Source organism: Daphnia magna, linkage group LG3 (genome assembly GCF_020631705.1).
Source record: "Daphnia magna isolate NIES linkage group LG3, ASM2063170v1.1, whole genome shotgun sequence".
In the NCBI taxonomy this organism is placed as follows: domain Eukaryota; kingdom Metazoa; phylum Arthropoda; class Branchiopoda; order Diplostraca; family Daphniidae; genus Daphnia; species Daphnia magna.
The window spans coordinates 7,118,665-7,141,269 of NC_059184.1; the positions used below are offsets into that span (position 1 = coordinate 7,118,665).

At 36.8% G+C, this 22,605-nt stretch overlaps 1 protein-coding gene across 8 annotated transcripts; it reads right to left on the reverse strand.

Moving 5' to 3' along the window:
* LOC116919402 (protein cycle) lies at positions 1 to 22,486 on the reverse strand. Of its 8 annotated transcripts, none has more exons than XM_032925375.2 (19): positions 22,349 to 22,486; positions 22,133 to 22,225; positions 11,416 to 11,719; positions 10,329 to 10,427; positions 8,932 to 9,027; positions 8,079 to 8,193; positions 7,957 to 8,013; positions 5,873 to 5,962; positions 5,539 to 5,631; positions 3,696 to 3,813; positions 3,426 to 3,599; positions 2,428 to 2,546; positions 2,200 to 2,369; positions 1,971 to 2,109; positions 1,796 to 1,914; positions 1,655 to 1,731; positions 1,471 to 1,550; positions 968 to 1,171; positions 1 to 880 (listed from the first exon to the last, which is right to left on the reverse strand). In XM_032925375.2, exons 3-19 carry the CDS (start codon positions 11,481 to 11,483, stop codon positions 413 to 415), a joined length of 2,286 nt encoding a protein of 761 aa, XP_032781266.2. In that variant the 5' UTR covers positions 11,484 to 11,719; positions 22,133 to 22,225; positions 22,349 to 22,486; the 3' UTR covers positions 1 to 412. The 8 variants fall into 8 exon arrangements, with proteins under 8 accessions (XP_032781266.2, XP_032781263.2, XP_032781262.2 ...); XM_032925372.2 differs by lacking the exons at positions 22,133 to 22,225; positions 22,349 to 22,486 and adding exons at positions 11,950 to 12,281; positions 15,198 to 15,354 and having other exon boundaries at positions 8,103 to 8,193; XM_032925371.2 differs by lacking the exons at positions 22,133 to 22,225; positions 22,349 to 22,486 and adding exons at positions 11,950 to 12,281; positions 15,198 to 15,354.
* Positions 22,487 to 22,605: the final 119 nt, after the last annotated feature.

A 22,605-nucleotide genomic window follows, 5' to 3' on the forward strand; every position in this document is an offset into this window, starting at 1 on the left:
TTACTAGCCTCATTAATTTACGTGTATTTTAACATTCACGTAATTTGTTTTAAAATGATGACGTAACAGACATAATTGGTATTACAAATTTGAATTAATACAGTCGAATTCTGGGATCAGGTACATCCATTATGTTATTTTTTAATATTTCTAAAAACTTAATATTTTTACTTTGTTGAATTGGGTTTAATAATTTTTGCTCTTACGTCTGGTTTCCGTAAATGAAAGCTTCAAAAATAGACATTAAACAACAAATGGTAAGACAAGTTAGATTATTCCACTTGAGACTTAAATTCAATTTTTACGTCGAAATCATATACGACTATACAGAACCTAACTGGTTTCAAAGATTCCCATAGTTTAAATTGTAGCCGAGAAGTTAAAATAATTTACGGGCATCTTTCACAAAAATTTAAGGCAATGGCCAAGGAAGACCGGAAAAATCGACCGGTCCACCTAAACCAGCATCAGCTTCCAAAAGGCTCATCACGACAGCCATTGCAGCTTCGTCATTACCATCTGCGGGACTGCTGTTTTCACGTGAAGAGCTCTGTGATTGGTCCATCATTAAGCCGCCAATTACTTCCATCATGTCTTCGTCAGCATGTAGTCCGGCTTCATTTAGGATATGTAAAAGCTGGGCGTTGTTCCGAGTTTTAGCATGGTTGTGGTTATTGTTGAGATTGTGGTGATTGTTGAGCCCACGTAATCCACTATTACTTCCACTACTGTTGCTTCCACTACCGTTGCTGTTAACCTGGACGGCCACGGTGGCAGCTACTGATTCTAAGTTTCTTGGCGTATTCATTGTACTCCCTGTTGCTACGGTAGGCTGGGCACTAGATGAACCACCCACTGAAACTGGATGACGACGTACTTCCTGCAAAATATCATTTTAGAGTTCATCAGCAATATGTCAAACAAGATTCACGTTACAATGATTGAATGGCACCACTTGTAGACCTACCTCGTTAGGGAATGACGATGGTAAAGCACCAGTCGCCAGATAATTAGGCTCTGGGTCCAGTGGACTGCCAACGTTAGAAAATGGAGATGCCGTAGCTGAACACGAAAGAACCGAGCCTGGTGAACGAACGGCTGAAGAAGAAATCGCAGAAGTCGAAGAACGTGATCTTGATCGGTGGAAGTCCAAGACTTCATCGGCTACAGTCTGCAATAAGATTAAAGTTTCTTAGACATGCTCTAAGCTGTTTGGTGGATAGCGTTATCAACTAATATTCGTTAGTCCCGTCAAGGACTTCATATATGCCGGCAAACCACATAACCACTGGTAAGTGTCATAGAGTTCTTGGGTTTAGCGTTCTCCAAAACGCAACCACGTAAAATTTTGCTGCCCACTTTAGACGCAAAAAACCCAAGAAAATTTTACTAAAACAAAGTGGTTGGACTAAGATCTAGCTGTGATACGACAACTTATAGTATACGTTTCTCATAACATCAATACATTACCTGTCCAATTTTACTAGCTTCCACTTCCATACTAAACAAGCGAACCCGAGACGGTGTCTGTGTACCTCCTGTTCCCGTTCCTGCAGATGAAACAAACCGGAAAAATTTTATATTTTTACAAGTTGGTAATATTCGAGCAATGACTTAACAATTCGACGACAAGTATGATGTAAAAATGTAATACCTTGATAGAAAACATCGTTGTTGGAGAAATTTGCAGCAGCCGAGTCGTTACATGGACTTATGGCATCACATTCGACGCTATTAGTGACGAAAAAGCAAATATTACATTACGCCATTATCAGGTAATAATAACTATCCGTACTCTATGTAAGCGTTTTTAGCAACGAGGAATTCGATATCCTTAGTCCATGGATTTCTAAACGATTTCCAGCGGCTTTGAAGTCGTACGAATGTGCCTTCTTTAACTCGGAAACGATAGATCTGAAAGACATCAAGTGTAAATTTGCGATCATAAGAAAGACGTTGGGGCACTCTACCGCTGTTGTAACACTTTCAGTTGCCTGAAGAGCAGACTTGTGGACTTCCGTTAGGGCGACTATGTCATCCGCATGGTAGTATTCGTACATACTTGTACCTAATAGTTCCTGTGGCAAGAGTCCGAGTAACAATGTAGCACTGCATGCATTTCAATAAATACCAAGTATGTTAAGACAATTTTGAAAGAAAAAACTACCCAGCAATTCAGGGTCTACAGTTATTCTTTACCGTTGGTCGACAAAAACAAATTTCCCATCGATCGTGTGCCGAGATATAAATTCAAAATTCAAGGATCGACGCTGGAGTGATGATTCGTTAACAGCTCTTTTTTTGGCAAAAGGTGAACTACTCGAAGCGCAATTTTGTATGTTTGGAGTGGGAATACGACCAACTGCCACCTGATAAAAACGGTTTTGAATTCCAATTATCTTTGTGATGAATTTAGATGAAGCTTACCAGACACGACAAGTTGCAGGCTTCCACGTCTCCTTCGGCATCTTGATCATGTACTCCTATTTTTGCTGGTGCCCAAGATTTTAAGTATCCAGTGCAATGAACTACAACGTACCTTTTTTCTGAGAAAAAAAAAATAAAATAAAACGTGAACAATAAAAATAAAATTGTGGAAAAAAAAGAACAATTTCCTATTTTGCCTGGATTCGAAATTACTACTGGGTACCTATGTCCTTAATGAATTTAGAAACAAAAAGCCATCTATGCCCTAACGTACTCAATTGCTAAAAGATTGGCCGAATAGGTCCTTCGGTCGACGAAAAACTCTGAAAAACGAAGAGGCTCCGTTATAGTAACCGACTAGCCTTTATGCTATATTGTTTTTCCCGTTTTCTCCTTTGAAGACCTTGTTATCATCGATTATAATTTTCTTTGTTTCTTTACAGTATTGGCCGTATAGGTTGCCTGCGCCTTTGAATGATAGTAGCCTAGGTAGGATACTATCATTGATTTTTGAAAACGCTGTGTTGGCAACATTACCGAACATTACTATTTTCGCTAAGCATTCTAACTCTTCCAAAGAACGAGCTACTGCCTGACCTTTTCTACTTTCAGTGCCCTAATAATGGATAAATGAACGTTTATTAGATCATCATATTTCGATTTTGCGGAAAACCGGTATAAAAAGTCATCCTACTTTTAGGCCTCTTCAAAGAAAGTTTGCTGTGCAAACGCCCATAAGTTCTACCTGGAAAAGAATTGTTCAGTAATTTCAATAGACTAATACTTTCTATCTTCTCAACGAACCAAATAGAGGGTAATTTTGAAAAAAATCTAGGAACTATGCGTGATGTTCACTTTGAAGTTCAGTTCAGTCAGCATTGCGTGTGGGTTACTCGATAAAAACCTCTGTATGCATTGAAGTTCAACAAAAAAGTTGAATCACACCATAATAAAATACAGCAGTGGGTCTATAAAGCTTTGAAATGAAGATAACTTACCTTTGCTAACGTTTTGTGTTTTCCGATGTTTTGATGACAAGGTGCCAGTAGCCTCAGAGGTGTCTTTCGTAGATTGGAAGGCTCGACATTTCATCCGACAAAAGAAAGAACGGCGAGCTCCAGGACATAGTCTTGATAAACCTTGAGGTACGTCAGTTTTCACAGGTAACATAGCTGTATAATTTCATAAACGTGAGGCCATTATATTCTAGCTAAATCGGTTGTAACAAAACAACGTAAGTGCAGGTTAATGTTTTGCTAATTTTTTACTTTTGGCGTCAATGAGCCTCTCACGAGGACTGAGGTCGGATGAAGATAGCTGTTCTTTAACTTTGGCCACATCTTTGGGATGCAAAATGTCGAACCAGCTTTGGCCGAGCAAATCACCCTGTGTGTTTTACCAAAAAACAATTATTACCGTTAACATCGCGTTGGTTAACGAACTGGATGACTTAAGTCACCTAAATTGCCATAAATAAGAAACGTATCACTGAAATCTTAAAAAATATATACGTATCTAATTGAAAATGTATAACAAAGTGCCCCATACTGTGTCTGATACGATGAATGGTTAGCGATTGGTACATTTAATTTATGTAACACTAAAATTACACACGAGAAAGCAGGTAGCTGCAACAAAGTTTAGTTTACAATGCAATACGCTTTATTCCCTGAATCTTATTTGAGACCTATGGCCGATGATAAAGACTACTGCGAGCTAACTACGAATTACTGTATGTAAAACGGTCAGAACAAACTGCTGCCACTAATGGAAAATTTGAAACTAATTAGGCCTATCCAGCTCTTGGAATCTCTTTCACCGCGCAGAACTATCCTCGACCTTCTTCTTTAAAAAATAGCACTGCTATTCTCGTCGTTCTCGACCAAGCAATGCTTCAATGTTTTTTTATTGTTCATTCGCTGACAAAGCAATACATTTTTTATGACTTGGTTACCTCTGTGACCCCGCCTACAGCCGTTAACCAAGTATGATGGACTGTTTCCCAAAATGGTTGACGTTTATCGGGAAAAAAGATTTTGAAGTAGCAATATGGCGTCACCTCAAATCCGGCAGAAATTTCTTTTCGATTTGCGTGACCCATTTAAAATTATTTTGGGGGTTGATATTCATAAAAAATTATTATATATATATATATTATTATAAAAAAAAAAAAAACTAGAAATCTGAGATTTCAAATTTTTAAACTTTAATTATGGTCTCTGTATTTGCTAGTCCGTACCAGGTACATATATTTATATGCATATAGGCATGCAGTGTATACCGAACTAATGTACCATATATCTATGCGCCATCCTGTTTCTGGAAAATTGTAATCTTTATACGGTCTTCAACATCATGCGTCAGTCAAACCATCACACAAGAACGGACTCTTCTTGACATTTGACAAACAATTTTAATTCCATGTTTGTTGATTTTGAAAAGTATCGAAATAAAAGACAAATTTTGTGGCTTAATCGAAAAGAAAATGGCTATTATTTGCAACTAAGAAGAGTATTGGGTTATTTTGAGGACAAGGTGGGAGTTTGAAATCAGACGCTTAATAGCCTGCCGCCGTTGCTACTGGCATTACCTCCTAGGTAATAAAAAGCTAGAAGAATAAGTACCTCCCAGCACTTGGTCTAAACCCAGGCTGATTGGATTAACGAGTAGGCTACGCAATTAGTAAGCCGTACGATAATCGGCGGATGAACATTTAAAAATCTGGCTAGACCTAATACTAATTAACGGGTTACTATTATTCTATACCTCCCAACAAGAAATGTTCACAATAATAAAAGCTAGGCAAGAACTTTATAAAGGAAAATGCCCGGAAAAACGTCTTTATATGGACATAAAGAAACCTGCACTTTACCTAAAAATGTAGGTGTTTCATAGCTTTTATCGTTTAGAATAAAACATTTGTGATTTTGCAGTACTTGGCACGAATTACTTGATAAATGAAAGGAATATTGCACAACTTTTAAGTGCAAGGTTTCCATAAAATTGCCTGAATTTTTTAGCTGCTGTGCACGGCTGCTGTGCATTGACAGAAGCGGTGCAAAAGAAATTTAGATGCTAACGTGCTTCCAGTACAGCAAGAGCTTGGTTTACCTGTGAATAATTGAGCACTTGAGACACCGACTCGGACACGTACAACATTCTTCCTCGATCGCAGCCCACGACGAATAAAAAGCCATCAGCAGACTGTTAAGCAGATTAGAAATAAAAATGAAAGTTAACTCATCGGATGAGATTGAGTTAGTTTTTGAGGAAACAAAAAATATTTGGTGCTAGAAAAGAAGTCATTTGAATTCATATCTTATAAGCAAGACCACATAACATTGATGCAACGCTTCACCCTTCATTTCCCTTTTACACTTTACTTTGCTCTAAAACTATTCGGGCAAGAAATATTAGCCTACTCAACAACAACAAAAGTTCTCACCTGCAATATGAGACGTTTAAGCTCTTCATCAGAAAGAAAGGATGGCTTGTAGTCTCCTTCGCTGTATGAATGGATAGCACCTCGAATGGTCTTAAGTATAAAAAAATATATGATATTAAGTGAAAAACCGGATAAATTTTCTAGGTATCCGCTAGCATTTGAAATTTCGGTAAAAAAAAATGAAAAAAAAAATGAAAAAATTCCCAGCCTACCATCTAGTGCTTCACTTCTGAGTTTTCCTTAAAAAAAATAATCCTTATCCTCTCTTAATTACACGTTACTTCAACTTTTTATACTACTCTACATTTTCCTTTAGTCTTCTTACCATAATAACGACAGATTTTGAAGGTTACCACAAATAAAAACGTCTCACGAATGAACATCCAAACAATTGTAGTAAAAATTTATGCTATTACATAAATTACAAGGAAGCGAGCACGGATAAAATCAATAAGCTCTAAGTTTGGATGTAGGAAGTAGTTTGGATGAGGATGTACAAAGTACGGTCTGGAAACTCAAAGAATCGTGATAAAAGTTTTGGGTTTCCTGGTCCAGTCAGATAGGGTCTAGATGTGCGAAGCCTTTAGCCGGTGTCAAACGAGCAGTAACATACTAGCTAACATACGTGTTACTAAAGTTAGTTCATTCCCTTCCCATGTCACCCGGGAAGAGGAACAAAATAAAAAATTTTAGTTCTAACTAAATTTATTCCAAATTGATTATAACCTAAGGAAAAGGCCTTGAAAATATGTGATCTAAAAATATGAAAAGACCTGCAACTAAAAAACCTTTTAAAACTCCTTTGTGCAGTTGAACTATTCTTTTTAAATTCCAAATTGGCCAATCACTAAACAATTTCCCATTAAGGAAAACTGGGCCGCCGGGGAGAAAAAAAAAACGAATTCATGCAGCGGGATAAAAAAAAAATAAATCGGCCATAACCAAGTGAACCGCTTCATGGAAAATGCAACCTGCAACCTCACCACTGATTTTCGAACGATCGCAATCAGTTCTGAAAATCCCAAGATACGAGCTATAGCTTTTGGGCCCCAAACGTGAATCTCCAGTCGGGAAGTCGCTCTAATCGCATTTCGTAGTTTCAATTTTTCAATATGAAAAATGTATCAGGTAGCTATACAATGCTATTCGTTAGATTTTTCATTTTCCATTACATTTATTTATTTATTTTTCTCATTTTTCTTTTTTTTTTATTCATTTTTTTCATATTTATTTTTTATTACTTTTATTGTGTGTTTTTTTGTTTGTTTTTGTTTTCTGTAAATTTTTTTAAAGAAAAGCAAATCGCCATAGCCTACACCGGAATAGGTATACAAACGGGTGATCTTCATTATTCAATCGGTTATTTAAAATATAAATATAAATCTCAAAGTTCAAGTTCTCATTCTCAAGTTTCTCAAGTTTTTTATTTGTTGACAAAATAGAGGCGAACGATGGCGGCTTTTTATTTGCTACTCCCATTAAACGGCCTTTACCCCGAAAACCCCTAAAACACTTTTATCGAAATTAAATTGTACGTACAGTTTCCGTCCGCAAATTCTTTTACTCGGCATAACAGGCGAAAAAGAGATTTTCGCCAAAACTTGCCAAACTTAAACAGAAAAGTTGTTTTGTTGTTTTAAAATATACTCTACGTACGTATTTACAATTTAGTTTATAGAAACTACTGTTTCTTTGTCATCATATTCCACCTCCCACGTAACCCCTTTCTCTTCTACGTGTGGGGTGCTGAAAGGTAGGTCTACCCTTGAAAAGCGACATTAATTGGTTTGTTTTCTTTCAGCTAAGTCTTAAGAATAACAGCCTTGACTTTTTATAAATATGCAACCCCTCGATGATTTTTTCTTAATAAGGGGTTGCATTAAATTGTTTGATTTTGCTCAGATTTCTTCTCTCCGTTGGGTATATTGAACAACCTTGCGCAATCAATAAAAGCAAATTATCCCTCCTCCCCTTCACCATGTTTCAATTTCCTATACTATACTGTCTACTTTATCCGTTTAACTGTAAACAAACCAGCAGTATTCTAACTTTCTAACTGGAGAAAAATTTGTACGTTCCATTACCTTAAGGTGTTGAACAGCCATTCGAAGTACCGTCAACTTGTCAAGTTTATGGGACATCTATGGGGAGAAACAAAAAGAAAACATTTTAAGTGCTTTATTTCATTTTGTGCAGCATAACTTGCCTTAATGCATGTCGTAAAACTTACAGTTATACACATAGGGACTACTCGAGATAACTCAGTAATGTACGTGTTCATTTTGTCTCGCCGTCTTTTTTCAATTTCGCTGTGATTTTGCCTAAAATCAAGAATATTATTGAATAAATAAGCACATTGATATTAAATTAGGTTGACTATTTTTAGTGAATTATTCGGGAGTTTTAGCTTAACTACCCCAATCGATTACTGAAAGTAACGAATCGAAAGTAGGTATGACGATCACAAACATTTATGCCATTCACATACCACACAGACAGGCCCTCAGAGATACTTCATTTCTTCAACGGCCTCATCCACGTCAACTGCCGACCTTATTCTTTAGTCATTCATATTAGGATAAAAATGGTCAATCGGTTAACGACTCGGGTAGGTACTTTTCAAGCGATTCAGTTTGGTTCAGTAAATCAGGTGAAAACAGGTACGAAAAGCAAAAGGACCCAACCGATTGGCCAAAAAGCTACCCATTTCATGTGGAGCCGATCTCGAATCCAGTTTAAGAGTTATCTCTGGTTATACACTTAAAATATTTTACTTAATAACTTTATAAATTATAAGAGAATGTGACTCCAATATTTCCATCTAACAGCGTTGGTGTCGGTTGGTGTAAATACACAAAATGGATCCAACCGGCTATCTAAATGTAAATAGCTTCCAGTTATGGCTACTGGTGCAAGTGTGTTTATAACGACCACGGAAAGAGTCGTGTACCTTTCTGTTTATAACTATTCTTGTGATGTCAGCAAAGAAAACAGTTCTGCACTGTTGACTAGTGCTAAAGAAGTTTAATAGACTAGTCTTTCTCTCGTCTTTCTCTTACCGGCCACCTCTGCTTCCGCGGGGTTCGTCTGATGGCGTAGGGGAGGGTGTCAACATCCTGGCATCTTCTTGTTCATCGTCATCCCGGCTTACTTCTCTGCTCAGCAAAAAGAATAAGAAAACAAATATGTAAAAAGAGTATTTATCTCACAAGAACAAATTTAGAGAAAATTTGATTCTCGTATCACTTTTTGTTAACGAGTTTACTTATATTTTTCAACTTTCGAATTTTCAATTTAGTATTTGCCAAAAGAAGATTGCGTAGCAGAGACCCGTAAACTAGTTGGCTGAACATTATCAATTTAGGCTATAGTTCTAAGTTATAATATTTTTAAAGCAAACTAATCTAGAAAAATTTTGAGGAAATATTGCATTTGAGGAGAAGCGTTTGATTTGATAAAAACCTCCCACTTTAATTCATAGAATGTTTTAAAATGTACTTAAAATTGAGTTTAGTTGCTCTAGCTTGTAGGGTAATTTGGACCCCCCCCCCTGCATTATTTATGACTTATGAGACACACGTGAAAGGCAGCAATTACAGAAAGAATGAAATTAATTAGGCTAAACTCAAGGGGTTGGCAACTGATTTGAATCTCGTATACACCTACTGTATGTATGTCAAGAATCATTATGAATCTAGGCCTCAACCTGTATAAATTTAACTAAAATCAAATTAAGAATCTTAGGCCAAAATCTAACGTGAATCTAAGTCAAAATTGAGAATCTCGTACACTTTGCCAGGGAGTTGCCAACCCCTCGGCTAAACCGGAAGGGTTGACAACTTCAAGGCGAGTTGTACGAAATTCAAAATTTTCCTATGGTCATGTATGGCTATCCAATTGTACATAAAATTGCTTAAAGTATAAAATCTGAAATCCAAAATAAAAATAAAATAAAATAAAATCCCGTTGATTTTTACCACGTTTTGCAACAGTTGCCAATCCCCGAATATCTCGTAATGTTAGGACCTTGTTGATGACACGACGCGATACGGTGATGCATGATACTTATAACTTTATCTCTTATGGTGAACAACCAATACAATTGCAATTTTTTAAATTTATTTAAACAAGCACAAATTCCGTTTCCATTTCTTGTTCCACTATAATTGTTTTATTACGCAACAGATTTCTGAGTGCCTCACGTAGAATGAAGCAATACAGTTCAGGCGATCTCTTTGGGGCAAGGAAAGTGGTTGATAACCTCTGACAAAATAGTTCACTAATCGGGAACGATGGATGATATGAACGATACTGCAAGGCTTACTATAGTCTATTATTGTTTTGTATTGGCTTTATGTATTTCTTTTATCTGTCACTTACTTGACATCTTGTTACTAAAAACAAAAAACAAAAAACAAAAAATACGACGCATGACTTTGGTATGGCAAATACGTACCTTAAGAATGTGGATTGGAGGTCTTCATAATCAACTAATGAAGAGGAGTGTGAGCGTTGAAATTTGCAGCTTCTGCTACCAAAATCTTCGGTTGGTTCTCTGAAATAGCAAAAGCGGCATGCAAAAAAGACGTTACAGAACTTTTCTTTTCCTAATTTGCTTTAAATTTCTATGGCGTGATCCCGTTTATTGGCGCGAATTGTTTGTCAGGCCTCAACAATTCAATTCACAAGAAAAAATTTTTGAAAAAAGAACGAACGAACGAAGAAAGAAAAAAAACCTTTCGAATAATGGCCACATCTATTCCATTCCATTATACATATCTACATTTCCTTGTCTTCCTTGTTCCTAGACCATCTCTCCCCTACGATTTTCAAATGATGAGGGAAGAAAGGTTGTGACAACTTCCTCCCACGTCTAAGCGTACCGTATCAACCCGTTAAAACTAAAATTTGTTTTTGATTTTTTGTTTTTTCCCCCATTGTGTCTTGTTTTCATATCAGAATGGATGCCACATCGCAGAGGAAAAACTTAGACGACAGAAAAGCCAACAAGTTTTTGAAAAACACCCATGATTTACTATAAGGTTTTAGAACTTTCATTATGAGATAGTCGTAAACACAATCCAACTGAAACTATAGATCTTGTGTATAGTGCTGGAATTGGGAAGCGCGTTAAGGTTAAACGGAAAGAGAATTGATCCCAGCATGAAAAAAGTGTTGCTTTACAAACGATCTAAGAGAGAATAACAAACATTTTGAGAATAAGTGGGCCCTTCTCAACGTCGACACAAAGTATCCCCAGTAGCTTTAGGAACATTTTTTTTTTAAGATTTCCTGTATTCTTGAAACCCTTTTAAAGATTTAGACAACGTGTCTCCTTTGGTTTGACAATACATTGATCAAAATCGATCATCATTCTAGTTAGCCATGCGTCACAACAAGTCTCTGAAAAAGAACTCGCGACGTTATGTAAACACGGCCTGTTTCCATGGCGATCCTTATAAGCAAGGATTTCAAATTGAACTCCCAAAGTCACCGTGTTCTAATACACTTAAAAAAAAAATGAACAAAGAAATATAGCTTACGACATAACTGACGTTCCTCTTTTGTTGGAGAGACGCTCCTTTCCTTTCGATTTCGTACGGCTGGTCATGACGGCGGAAGAATAAGATTGATGGCTAGATCCTGCTGGAATAGGTGTTGAAAATAGGGAAGAACAGCCAACGTGGTTGGGCGGTGCGTCTGAAACACCACTTTGGTGACTAAAGGGAAAGCGGTAGTTGTAGTTACACGCACGATGATCAGTATTGTTAGACGGCTCTCCAAACAGAGAAAGAAAGTTGGGCCCAGCAACCGAATCTTGTTGCAATGGGTAGCTGCTGCCTGATCCTGCAAATATTTCCATATACGTAGTAGATTAACTCCTTGATATAACACGTTAGAAACTAACACTATGTCTTACGTCGGTCCCTTTCATTGAAACACAAACGGTTCATACTATATTTTCACTCTACGTCCATATCCTCCGCCATATTAAACATTTGTCTTTACAATAACTTGTATGAAACTACGATTAAACTGCGCAATTTTTATAAAATAGGTACAATGTTGTAGTATACTATTTATCACTATTTCCGTCGTAGGAGCAAGAGTGTAGCTAGGAGTGCAATGGGTCGACGTGTTGGTTAGCTGGACAATTGGTGTTAGTGGTAAGGATAGCGATGGAGATGTGACGGGTCCTTGTTGAGGCTGAAGCTTTGGATGAGAAGGTAATTCTGTAGGTGGCCGAGAAATGGCAATTCCAGGAGATAATGCAAAGGCCGTTGGTGATTGTAGCGATTGATGGTGTTGATGTGGCGACTGCTGTTGTTCCGGATATACCTCTGATGAGTTGTCGCTCAGCAGCAGACCAGTCGTCCAATCAATGTAACCAAATACATTGCAACTGGGTCTAAAGCAAATAGCCAATGCAATAAGTTCCTACCATGTTAGATGAGGTAGTACACCAAGCTTTTCGTAAATCATATGATTTCCAAAATGATAATCTGATTTGAAGCTCTGAGGAAAATTGTAGCCTATCCGATTTTTTACCGCCTATTTAGAACTAGTCAATGTAGCCTACTTCAACGGCATTATTTTCCTTTCTATTAGTGCAGTTGCTACACGAAATGCTTGTTGCAAAAACTTGACGCGAATCTATACTTTTGAAAACCTATTACAAATAGCCTATTTCAAATATTTATATCCCGATTTACACATAAAGGCATCAATTATACATTTTAGCCCCTACATTGGCTTTTTATTCAGTTTCCCTCTGCTGTTTATATTGCATAATTGGGATGGTTTTGCGATAAAAACCAGATGAAAGACAACACACTAGAATTTGTTTTGTTGTTTTTCAAATCTTATTTAACTTTGTTTAGAGACGTTTGCACGCCTTTTGATGCCTAGCAAAAGACTGGAACGGATTCATCTATGTATATATATAATATATATACGTACAATATATAAATATCATCTATACATCTATCCAGACACGAATCCAGACGTATCAAACTAAACTATTTGTTTAAATCAGGGATAACTGGAAATGTTAAGTAACTCAAAGCAAAGAAGAACCGAATTCAAAATGTGTAAAAAGGGAAAGATTCGTGTAAAAAAACAATGAATGTTTAATACGGTTAACAAAACGCAAATGACACCGTCTGGCATTGAGAAGATGCAAGGCATCTTCCGCTCCATTTAAAAAGCGTTCTCTGTTGCCGAATTACCTGGGTAAACAAAATCTTGCCTGCAAAATGCATTCTTTTTTTTTCGTATTATTTTTTCGAAAGACAAACATTTTTACGAGGGGATCTCCAAGATGAAGTTTCCCGAAATAATCTCTTATATAGACTTACGATATTAAATGAATTGCAGATGGCGACTTTATTAAGATTTCTGTAATTCGTGTCTTTTTAAAAAATTCGCCTTGCTATTGTGTGCATTCAAGGGAGTTTGTACTGATCTAAATCTATCTGTTTTGATTCCAACGTTCTCACGAAAATTCAACAAAAACCATAATAATGTAACGTACTGCGATGACTCTAAAACAAGACTCTCGCCTAATAACCGAATTAAGAAATAAAAAAAATACAAAAATAACAATAAGCAATTGAATTTTAAAAATCGGGAATAGTGACAACGATTCGTAAAAAACATTGTAGAACGACATTAGCGGCCGTGTAACCATAACAGTTTGTAAACTACAACAGTCGTAGGTGGCGTGTTTCTTCGATTTATTCGACTAGCACAGCTGCCTTGAAAATCAATATCGAGAAACTGAGCAGCTTCAAGGGAGAGAAACTTCAACGGAGACAAACTTAAATACCCTCTCCTAAATTGTCAACGTCACAGTTGCAAGGACTTAAAAGTAAATACGAAGGCTACATTCCATAAGGATACATTCACATTCGTAAACTGGAGCAACGTTTTAGTGACGGCAAAGCTTACGCATTATCCAGGAAATGCGCAAAAGAAAACTGATGAACGAATCAGGCAAACTGTGAACATTAAGTCTGGAACCCAATCCAACATATTCGTTTTGTAATAAAGGATAAGTTTTTGTTTATAGATAGCATTCCGGTTTTCAGAGGTCTTGTTAATGTGCACTGCGTCGTTTATCGCCTCCTTTGAGTTGCTCTATTGATTTCCAAGGGCACAATTTTCTTAGAATATGGCCGACCCGAGAGCAACGCACACAGCCTGGGAAATTCCCGATGATGATGTTACTAGGTTTATAAGGCGACGCAAAAGTCGCGACTATAGACGATAGTAATAACAAGTGGTTTGAATCTGTTGCCTGCCACCTTAAATGTTATGAATTCTATGCTGGTCATCAACAGGTGACTTGCCTCTTAATCTCCACTTTGTACGAGATTTAATCGAAATAAACGACAACAAAAAATAAAAGCAATGTCTAATTTAGTCTAGTTAGTAAAATATGTATGAATGCTGCAATTAATAGCAGTAGAACTGATTAAGGTATAGTTTTATGACATAAAATTCAGTGAAAGAAGCCTTTGGTTAGGGTAGAAAAGCAACTCAACCATAATAGAAAGTTCAAAAGTATTATTGCTATGGTTTCACCGAGTGACGTACACATGGATGTGCGTTCCGTTCTCTGAGATGCCATAAAGTCAGCCATTTTGATTGACTTCTACAATTATTGCTGTAGCAACATCAACGTAAAAATCGTTTAACTCTAGATGACAAGCCAAAACAAAACGTGGCAGCTATAAATAGAAACCTGGTTATTGACTGGGCCTCAAAATCTATAAAACGATATTTGAAAATGCCTCAAAATTTAATCCCTAGGTAGTTGGCTTCAAGTATCTGTTACACCTATCGTTTTCAAAGCAGACCAAATTATTTTCCACCGACATCATCTTTTCAGACCACCTCAGCTCAAAACGAATGGATGTCTAACTTGTTTGGCTTTTATCATCGATGCAACTGCAAAATGTTTCAAATTCAGGTTAACGATAATTGGTATAGTGCACGAAAAATGAAATGACTAATAGTAATAAGGTTAGTATGACTTTATCAGGTCGGGGGGATGTAATGTTTGTCTTCCGTTTTACAGAAATACAGCATCTTTTAAAAATCACTAGGATAGGCTAACTTTTTCCCGTCAAAGCATCTAGAGATCTGCTCTGTTGGAATCAAGTCATGCTCTAATGTACTATATACTATTGGAAAAAAAACTAACACTTAGAAAAAACTATTGTTGAAACACAGATATTGCATGGGCGACCAAGAATTTCGACGAGAATCTACATTCGCTAGCTGGACTTGGAAACAAAATTGCACAGGCAAAATGCTTTACCTCTGATCCATAATTCCTTAAACTGGAACACAACTATTTTTCCAATGAGATCATGCTTGACAATTGGAGGTCGAATGCACTAACTTCTACATAACAACGACTTCCGGAAGCACTTCAACGCACCAAGTTGGACGAAAGTAGAGACGGGTGTACCTTCAACGACAGTCAGGAGTCGACTGAAGCCATATTCTGACAAGCCATTATTTTTTTAATGCACGTACGCTATATCGTATCCTGGTGGCGTTGGTAAGCGTAATGCATCGTGAAAGGAGCATGCAGTTACCCAATGGCAATGGTTCAGCGACATCAGGACAGATTTTTCATTGCATAAAGTCTTCAGCCTACGTCAGTTATGGGAACTAGTCTATACCTCGCCTCTTTTAGCGTGCCAAAGATACAAGTCAATAGCCACTCATCATAGTAACTTAATACAATCAACTGATGCCATTTCTCCTCTACGGAAGGTCCTCGACAGGAAGATGTGCGAAAGGAAAATAACGTCTAAAAACTTCTTCCTCTCAGACAGAACCCGCATTTGCTCGAGTTACCAATTGTCGTCGATTTACCGGAAAAGCCGAATAACTAAAATAAACATCTGTATGTGTGGATTAGCCAACTACAGAGTACGATTGCGACCTTTCCAGAAGCGTAGGAACAGACGGCCATAGTCCGTTTATTTCTACACAGGAAGATCTAAAGCCATATAAATAAATAAAAATAATAACCCGTGTAGCAAGTAAGATAACTTCCTACTTAGAAGATTATTATTCCAGACTATTTGGGCTCTTTAAATATTTGTACTATTAGCCATGATGTGGATCTCCCACTTTGGATATGAAGTAAATCTCTATGTTTCCAACATTAAAATGCGCATTAAAATATTTTTAGCGAAAATTGGGAGGGGAGAAAACCGATTCAAAATTAACATTCAAAACTTGAAACTTAATTCTTATAACATAATTCAAACGCACATTTACTCTTTAAGGAATTGTACACACATCTATCTTGTCTTGACAAGCAACTAGTCTAAAAATGTGGCTGTTCCGATCACGGATCTTCATACAGCAAGCCCGTCATCCATCACCATCACTCCAACGTTACGCAATACAAGTCTAAGATTTCACCTAGGAAAAAATTCCACCATGAACTCTTTCCATTGGTTTTTGTTTTGAAGGATTATACAAGAATTCGACTAAATTTTTATTTTTTTGCTAATGAAAGCCTAATTTTATGAAAAGAAACCTGTAACTTGTACGGAATAGACAGTTCAAGTCAAAATTTGTGCCGGCTGATATTGATTGGCATCTTTTTAATAAGTAAAATCATCAGTAATAGTTACGTTTTAGTGCTTATTTAGCTTGGTGACTTTGAAATGTTTTATAAGGAACAGTAGAATTTAAAGTACGTACGTAACTAGCTTCACACTAGTTGATAAAATGTTAAATGCAGGTGAAACGCGATTAAACGCGTTAGAACATAGTAAAAACGATCACTTAAAAAAAAAAATGATTACACACACGGAAAAGTAAAAAAATATAAATATAGTCTCATTAACAGATAAATGTGTGGAATTCTAGATGGTGTTTTCAGCTATAGCTTTTTTTCGAGGCTCCAGGCGTTTTTAATCAAAGAAGTCTCTCATCTCAAGTTTAATAATTTTTTTTTGTACAGATGCTAAGCAGAATAATTTGCTCTTCCTTTTGCGCAGTGTGTAATAAACGTAGGCTATTCCTGTTATCCCCTATGAATTGGGAAGACGTAATAAGACAGGTTGATTAGGCAAACTATTTTTTTTAAAGAAAAAAAAAATGCTTTTTGTAGACAAGAACACTATACAAAGCGTTTTCAATAATTGAAATAATTCCACTTGAAGTATAGCGAATTCCTTAATTGCTATAATTCAAGTTACTTTAGGAGAAAATTTAGACTTTAAGATGAATGCACCTTCAACTAATTTGTGTAGCAGGCTTGAATGACCACGATATGGCTTTCCAGTTCGACAATCTACGTATATGCGCATTAGATTTCAGGTGATAGCGTCATCAATCAAAGCATTTTCATTACCGAACAGGTAAAGAGACGGACACGTGATGTCAAACTCGGTCAAACTTTCAGCTTCCAGTATACAACTTAACAAGGATTTTTTTTAAAGAGTTACTCGAGCTGAATTAATTGAGCCGGGAAATTCCCAACTCAACAAATTTTTGTCCACGGACAGTTCTCTACTAGTCTACTTCCAAGTTCCAACTTTTAGTTAGAAACTTCTAATTAGCATAGAAAGATTTATCTTGTTAACACGAATTAGTGCATAGCTAGTTTTTAGGGGTGCAAATGATGTCTAGAGGTAGTCAATTTAGTTTGGAGAAATTTTAACCGATGGTTTCCGTAAACGTGTGTCGGACTCAGCTATCCCACGCCAAGTCTTTCCGCTCCCTTCCCATGAGGTGGAGGGTTGTTAACCGATGAGTAAAGTGAGTCCCCTAGGGTAGACTAGTGCGAACGCAAAAAATAACAAACAAAAAAACAACTTAACTTTGATGCTTATTCAGCACAAACATAGTTTGATGAGTAATCTACAAACAAAACTGAACAATACATAAATAATTGCTTGTCAACTAATCTTACATAATCCTCCGCAAAATGCCATATGTAGGCAGCTAGCTCCAGCCTGTCGATCCCCTCACTGTAGTAATCTTTTGAAAGTGCCTACTCGTCGACTCAGCCGCTCTTGCACATCGTAGTCTACGTTGTCGATCCAATCGCTCATGCAAAAAGATTTAAGCTTAGTCCACAGCGGTTTGAAACCTTTCCAGACACGTCATCTTTCAGCCAGCCAATGGCGGCCAGCGAACATAGCGCAGACAAGTAGAACAGTCAAACTAAAAGGCTTCGTGCCTTATTTACGTGATATAAAACCAATATCTTCCCTTTTTACGAATGACCATAACGTAGTTTAGCTCCAGAAAACTAATCTGTGCTGTGTTTTGTGATGGGAAAGTGGGGAAAATATTGGCACTTTGCTACACTGGCATACAAATGTTGCTGGGCATTTAAACCCAACATTTTTTTTTTCAAAAGCCAAAAGAAAGTTGTTGAACAAGTGCCAAAACATGATTGTCAGCCCTGCAAATGTTATACCTATGTACGGTAGCCTACCGAATATCAATCCGAAAACCATTCCGCATGTACGCATTCATCGCAGAAGATGGGTTCTTTTTTGTGGCGCAGAAAAAGTTGAAAATCTCAGTGCAGTAACCAAAAGGTTAAAAAAAAAAATCGATCGCAAAGAATACTCATCATTAGTTTCACCCTAAAGGGGTGGTGCCTTAATTACTGGAAGGTGGATTGTAACTACACGATGGCGCAGAATCTCTACAAAATTACAGAAACAAACGGTTAATGAGAGAACAGGGGTGATCCATAAAAATGGGTAAAATAGCGTTCCGTAATTAGTAGCGAAATATGTTGAAACAGTGAAAATGTTTTTCCGAAAATACCGAATTTCATTTTAACTAATAAATCGGGATAAATAAAACAACAATTTTTTTTTCTTTATTTTTCCATGATGACGGTCCATGATTTAGCCTGACTAACGGAAGATGTTAACCTGTCTCTTATCCAGCAAACACAAACTTGCATTTTTTGCCTGAATTAAAAAGGGAAATCTGAAACGGGGGAAACCATGACAAAAAAAAAAGTGAACTTCTGTGTCTTTGAAAGCGAAACTTAATCAAATGCATTCTTCTTTCTTACAGCGGATGGCCACGTATGAAATATCTAATAGACAATTGAGGAATCTCACAATAACTTGTTTAAATTCTTTCCCGGTGGAAATTGTCTAATTCCCAATCAACAAATTATTTCATTCTTTCATCCGGGTTGACATTCCGGTCCATTGTGTATGTGAGCCAATTTCACACGATGATCGATTGTTGATGTTAAAATTTGAATTTCGAATTCCATTAATGTCTGGACAAAAAAAAAGCTGCCGCCCCCAATATGATGCAATTCATCATAACCACATGACAAAGGAATCACGAAACAGCTATCCATTTTGCTGCATGACTATGGATTCTGATTATTTGTCATGCATTTTGCGACTAACTTGAAGCAACTTTGAATCACTGAGCTCAGGAAAGCTTGTGCAGTTTCATGTCTAAATTTGCATTTAAAAAACAAACAAACAAACAAAAAATAAAAAATAAAAAACAAAAAACAAAAAAACACTGATAGGGCTAAGAGTGAGATGGCGATAATCCAATACTGGCGTATACTTTCCGCTCATGTTTTAAACAAAAGAATGTGGATTAGTAAATAACGGTCTTGCAGGGACCAGAAAGTAAAAAGCAGTAAGTTGCCACTATAAAACCTGTCAACATACGGCTTTTGCTACCATACGTATATATGTCGTCAAATCACACACTCTGTCATGACGGTTTGACTGAATTCACTTGCAAAACTTAAATAATTGAGCAAACGATTCCATTCAACATGATTCGGGGTTCACGATGTCGAATTAGGATTCAAATGATTTGTGTAGAATATCAGTGATTTAGGTCAGTTGGAAACCCGTGGAAACCCTTCACAAGTGCCAGAAGTTTGATAAACTCGTCATCGGAGGTAATACAAGACGCGATAAGACGGCCGTTGAAATAACAAATTCAAATCTTATAACTGTCCAGTAATTCATACTTATTACAGAGAAAAGTGACATGCGCCTTTGATGCCCTATCTACAAAGAAAATATGACGTTGCATTCAACAGTTCCTTGCAAAAAGGATTTAGAAAAATTATAGCAAATGTAAATTGAACAAGACTGTCACGATATATGTTAATATAGGCATAACAAAACGTCCTTGTGCTAAATGAAACAACTTTTTACTTCCTCTCTTTTATTAACTAAACACACGGTGCCGCGCTGTTGTCAGCTAACAGCCCCGAGAACGATTTTTTTAAGATAATAAAATCCGAACTCGAAGAATGTTCAGAGGTTGAAGTTTAATATTTACCAATATTTGGCTACATTCTGTGAAACTTCGTGACTCAGAAAACAATAACAATATTAGTACACACATAGATCTAGGACAATTTAAAATGACGGTGCAAAGAAACCGCAAAAACAACAGCGAAAATTCTGTAACACGCTTAGCCGTAGAATAGTAGAAAATCGCATCCGAACAAAAAAACACAGAGGAGTCCAACAAAGTAGGACAGTTTCTGTCAATTTTAGATTGTTCAATCGTGAGTAGTCGATCCCGAAATTTTAGGACAAGGTTACGAATTTGGAAACAGCTGTGGTCGTTTCAAACTCGGTATACCAAAAAGAGCGACTGTTTCCGGCCGGCTAAGGTAATTGCAATCAGGCGGGGAATGTTTATAAAATTTAGTACGCAAAGGTTAAAATAAAAGGGATGGGGGTGATTAGGTGTCAAGATACATTTAATGAGAACAGACAGCAATCAAGAAATCGCTTAATGAACACTCGCGGTTTTACTTGCGGACAGGACATCTGAAAATGTATGAAGGGAATATATCTGTAGTGAATAAGAAACAAATAAACGGCTGTTTAACGAAAACTGTCAGGGAAATCTAACTATACGTTTTCAATTTGATTGTTTTGTAAAAGTAATGGAGGATCAGTGGTAACAATAGGGGGGTTGGACACAGAATTGATTTAAATATCAATTAGGAATTTTACTAATGTTGTAAACGGTATTTTGCGTCCCCAAGGGGAAATTTTGGATCTCGTACACTTTGTCTTAGACTTGTCAAAACGCACTAGAGCTGGAATTCAAATGTCTATATGGTTGGACTCTAATTGGATCCGTTTCTATTTCGAGAAACCACAACCAGCTGATTACGATTGCATCCGTCAAGTTAAAAATGGGCTTTTGCAAATAATAGAAAGAAAAAAAAAAAAAAAGAATTGCCGATAGCGTTAAGTTTTGGAGGTACAAAAAGGTATCCTGTGGCTAATCCGTATTATTTCTTAAAATTTACAAACGCAGTCAATAACGCCCAAGTTTTACAAATCATGTGACAGGAATACTTTGAAATTGAACAAGATCTCTATGCTTCAGATAATGAAATTGCCGCATCGAGGTTAAGTTAACCGGAAAAACTCATAAAGTTGACAGTATTTGCAGTCAACAAAAGCTGGAAAGTTCATAAGGCTTGTTGACATTGACAAGTGTAGACAAGTTAAGAGAAACTCCAGTCTCATCGATTATCTTTACTCAAACTTATCGATTGAAATTTCTATCGATTTGCTTCTTAGACGTGACAGTAGAGATTGATATACACTGCTTCTCTCACAGAGGCAAAAAAAAAAATAAATAAAAAATAAACTTTATCTACATTAGAAAGTATCAAGTTGACGCTTATTATTTACACTGTACAGCCATAACATTGCCAAACTGCATGGACCCCGTGACCTAGAAGATGCCTTGAATGCCAGATTTTTTTCTTTCTTTTTCTTTACAAACTGCATCTTACGAAGTCGCATATTTGTTACTGCATATTACACTCTTAACTGTCGTTAATTATTTCGTTTGAAAAAAATATTTTGTTTCTGAAAGTAGCACGAGTTTACATTATTTTTTGCGACTGTTTTATGGTCCTGACATTTCCTCACTGTTCGCGTGCGACATTTCTCCATAAGGCATTTTAGAATGTAAATGTGCTAGTTTTCTTCCCGCCAATTCTCGGAAACAGCTGATTTCTGCTAGTAGTATTACCACTTACAACCATATTTGTCCTCGCAATCCTTAACTGTGAAATGTGTTGACATACATTTAAATCATACAGTAAAACTTCTAATTTTCCTATCATCTATTACGTCTTGAGAATTAATGTTATCGAATCGATCTATAGGCCGAATAATTTTATAAAGATCTTTTAATTTCCTTACTGAGATAGCCATGATTTGCCCTTACCTAAAAATTCTTGAAGAGACACTTGTGCTCCCACTTACGGCCTTCAGGATCGGTTATATTTTGGGATCACGATGGCTCAACGACGGTTAGTTGCTAGATAACACTGTGATTTAATATATTTCCCAAACAAAAATTCCAGTCAATACACCATGCGCGCCATTGTGGTGCGTTCACAATATGTGCTACATTGCCAGGTCCTAGCACAGTGTAACTTACATAAATGTATAGATTGAATATTAACTATCCTTGAGGTTCGTCGTCCTTGACTCCTTTAGCTAAGTGTAGTGTACGAAAGACGGGACTAAAAACACGTCACAAAGCAATACGTAACTTGGAGTAACTGTAGCACCAGAGGCGGTGCCTCAGAGGGTATGTACGCGCTTGCGCTATCATTGCATCATTAGGCACAACAAGAGGAAAGAGCTGCCCTCTTTATTTACATGATTGAATCAAACACGTTTTACTTCGCAACT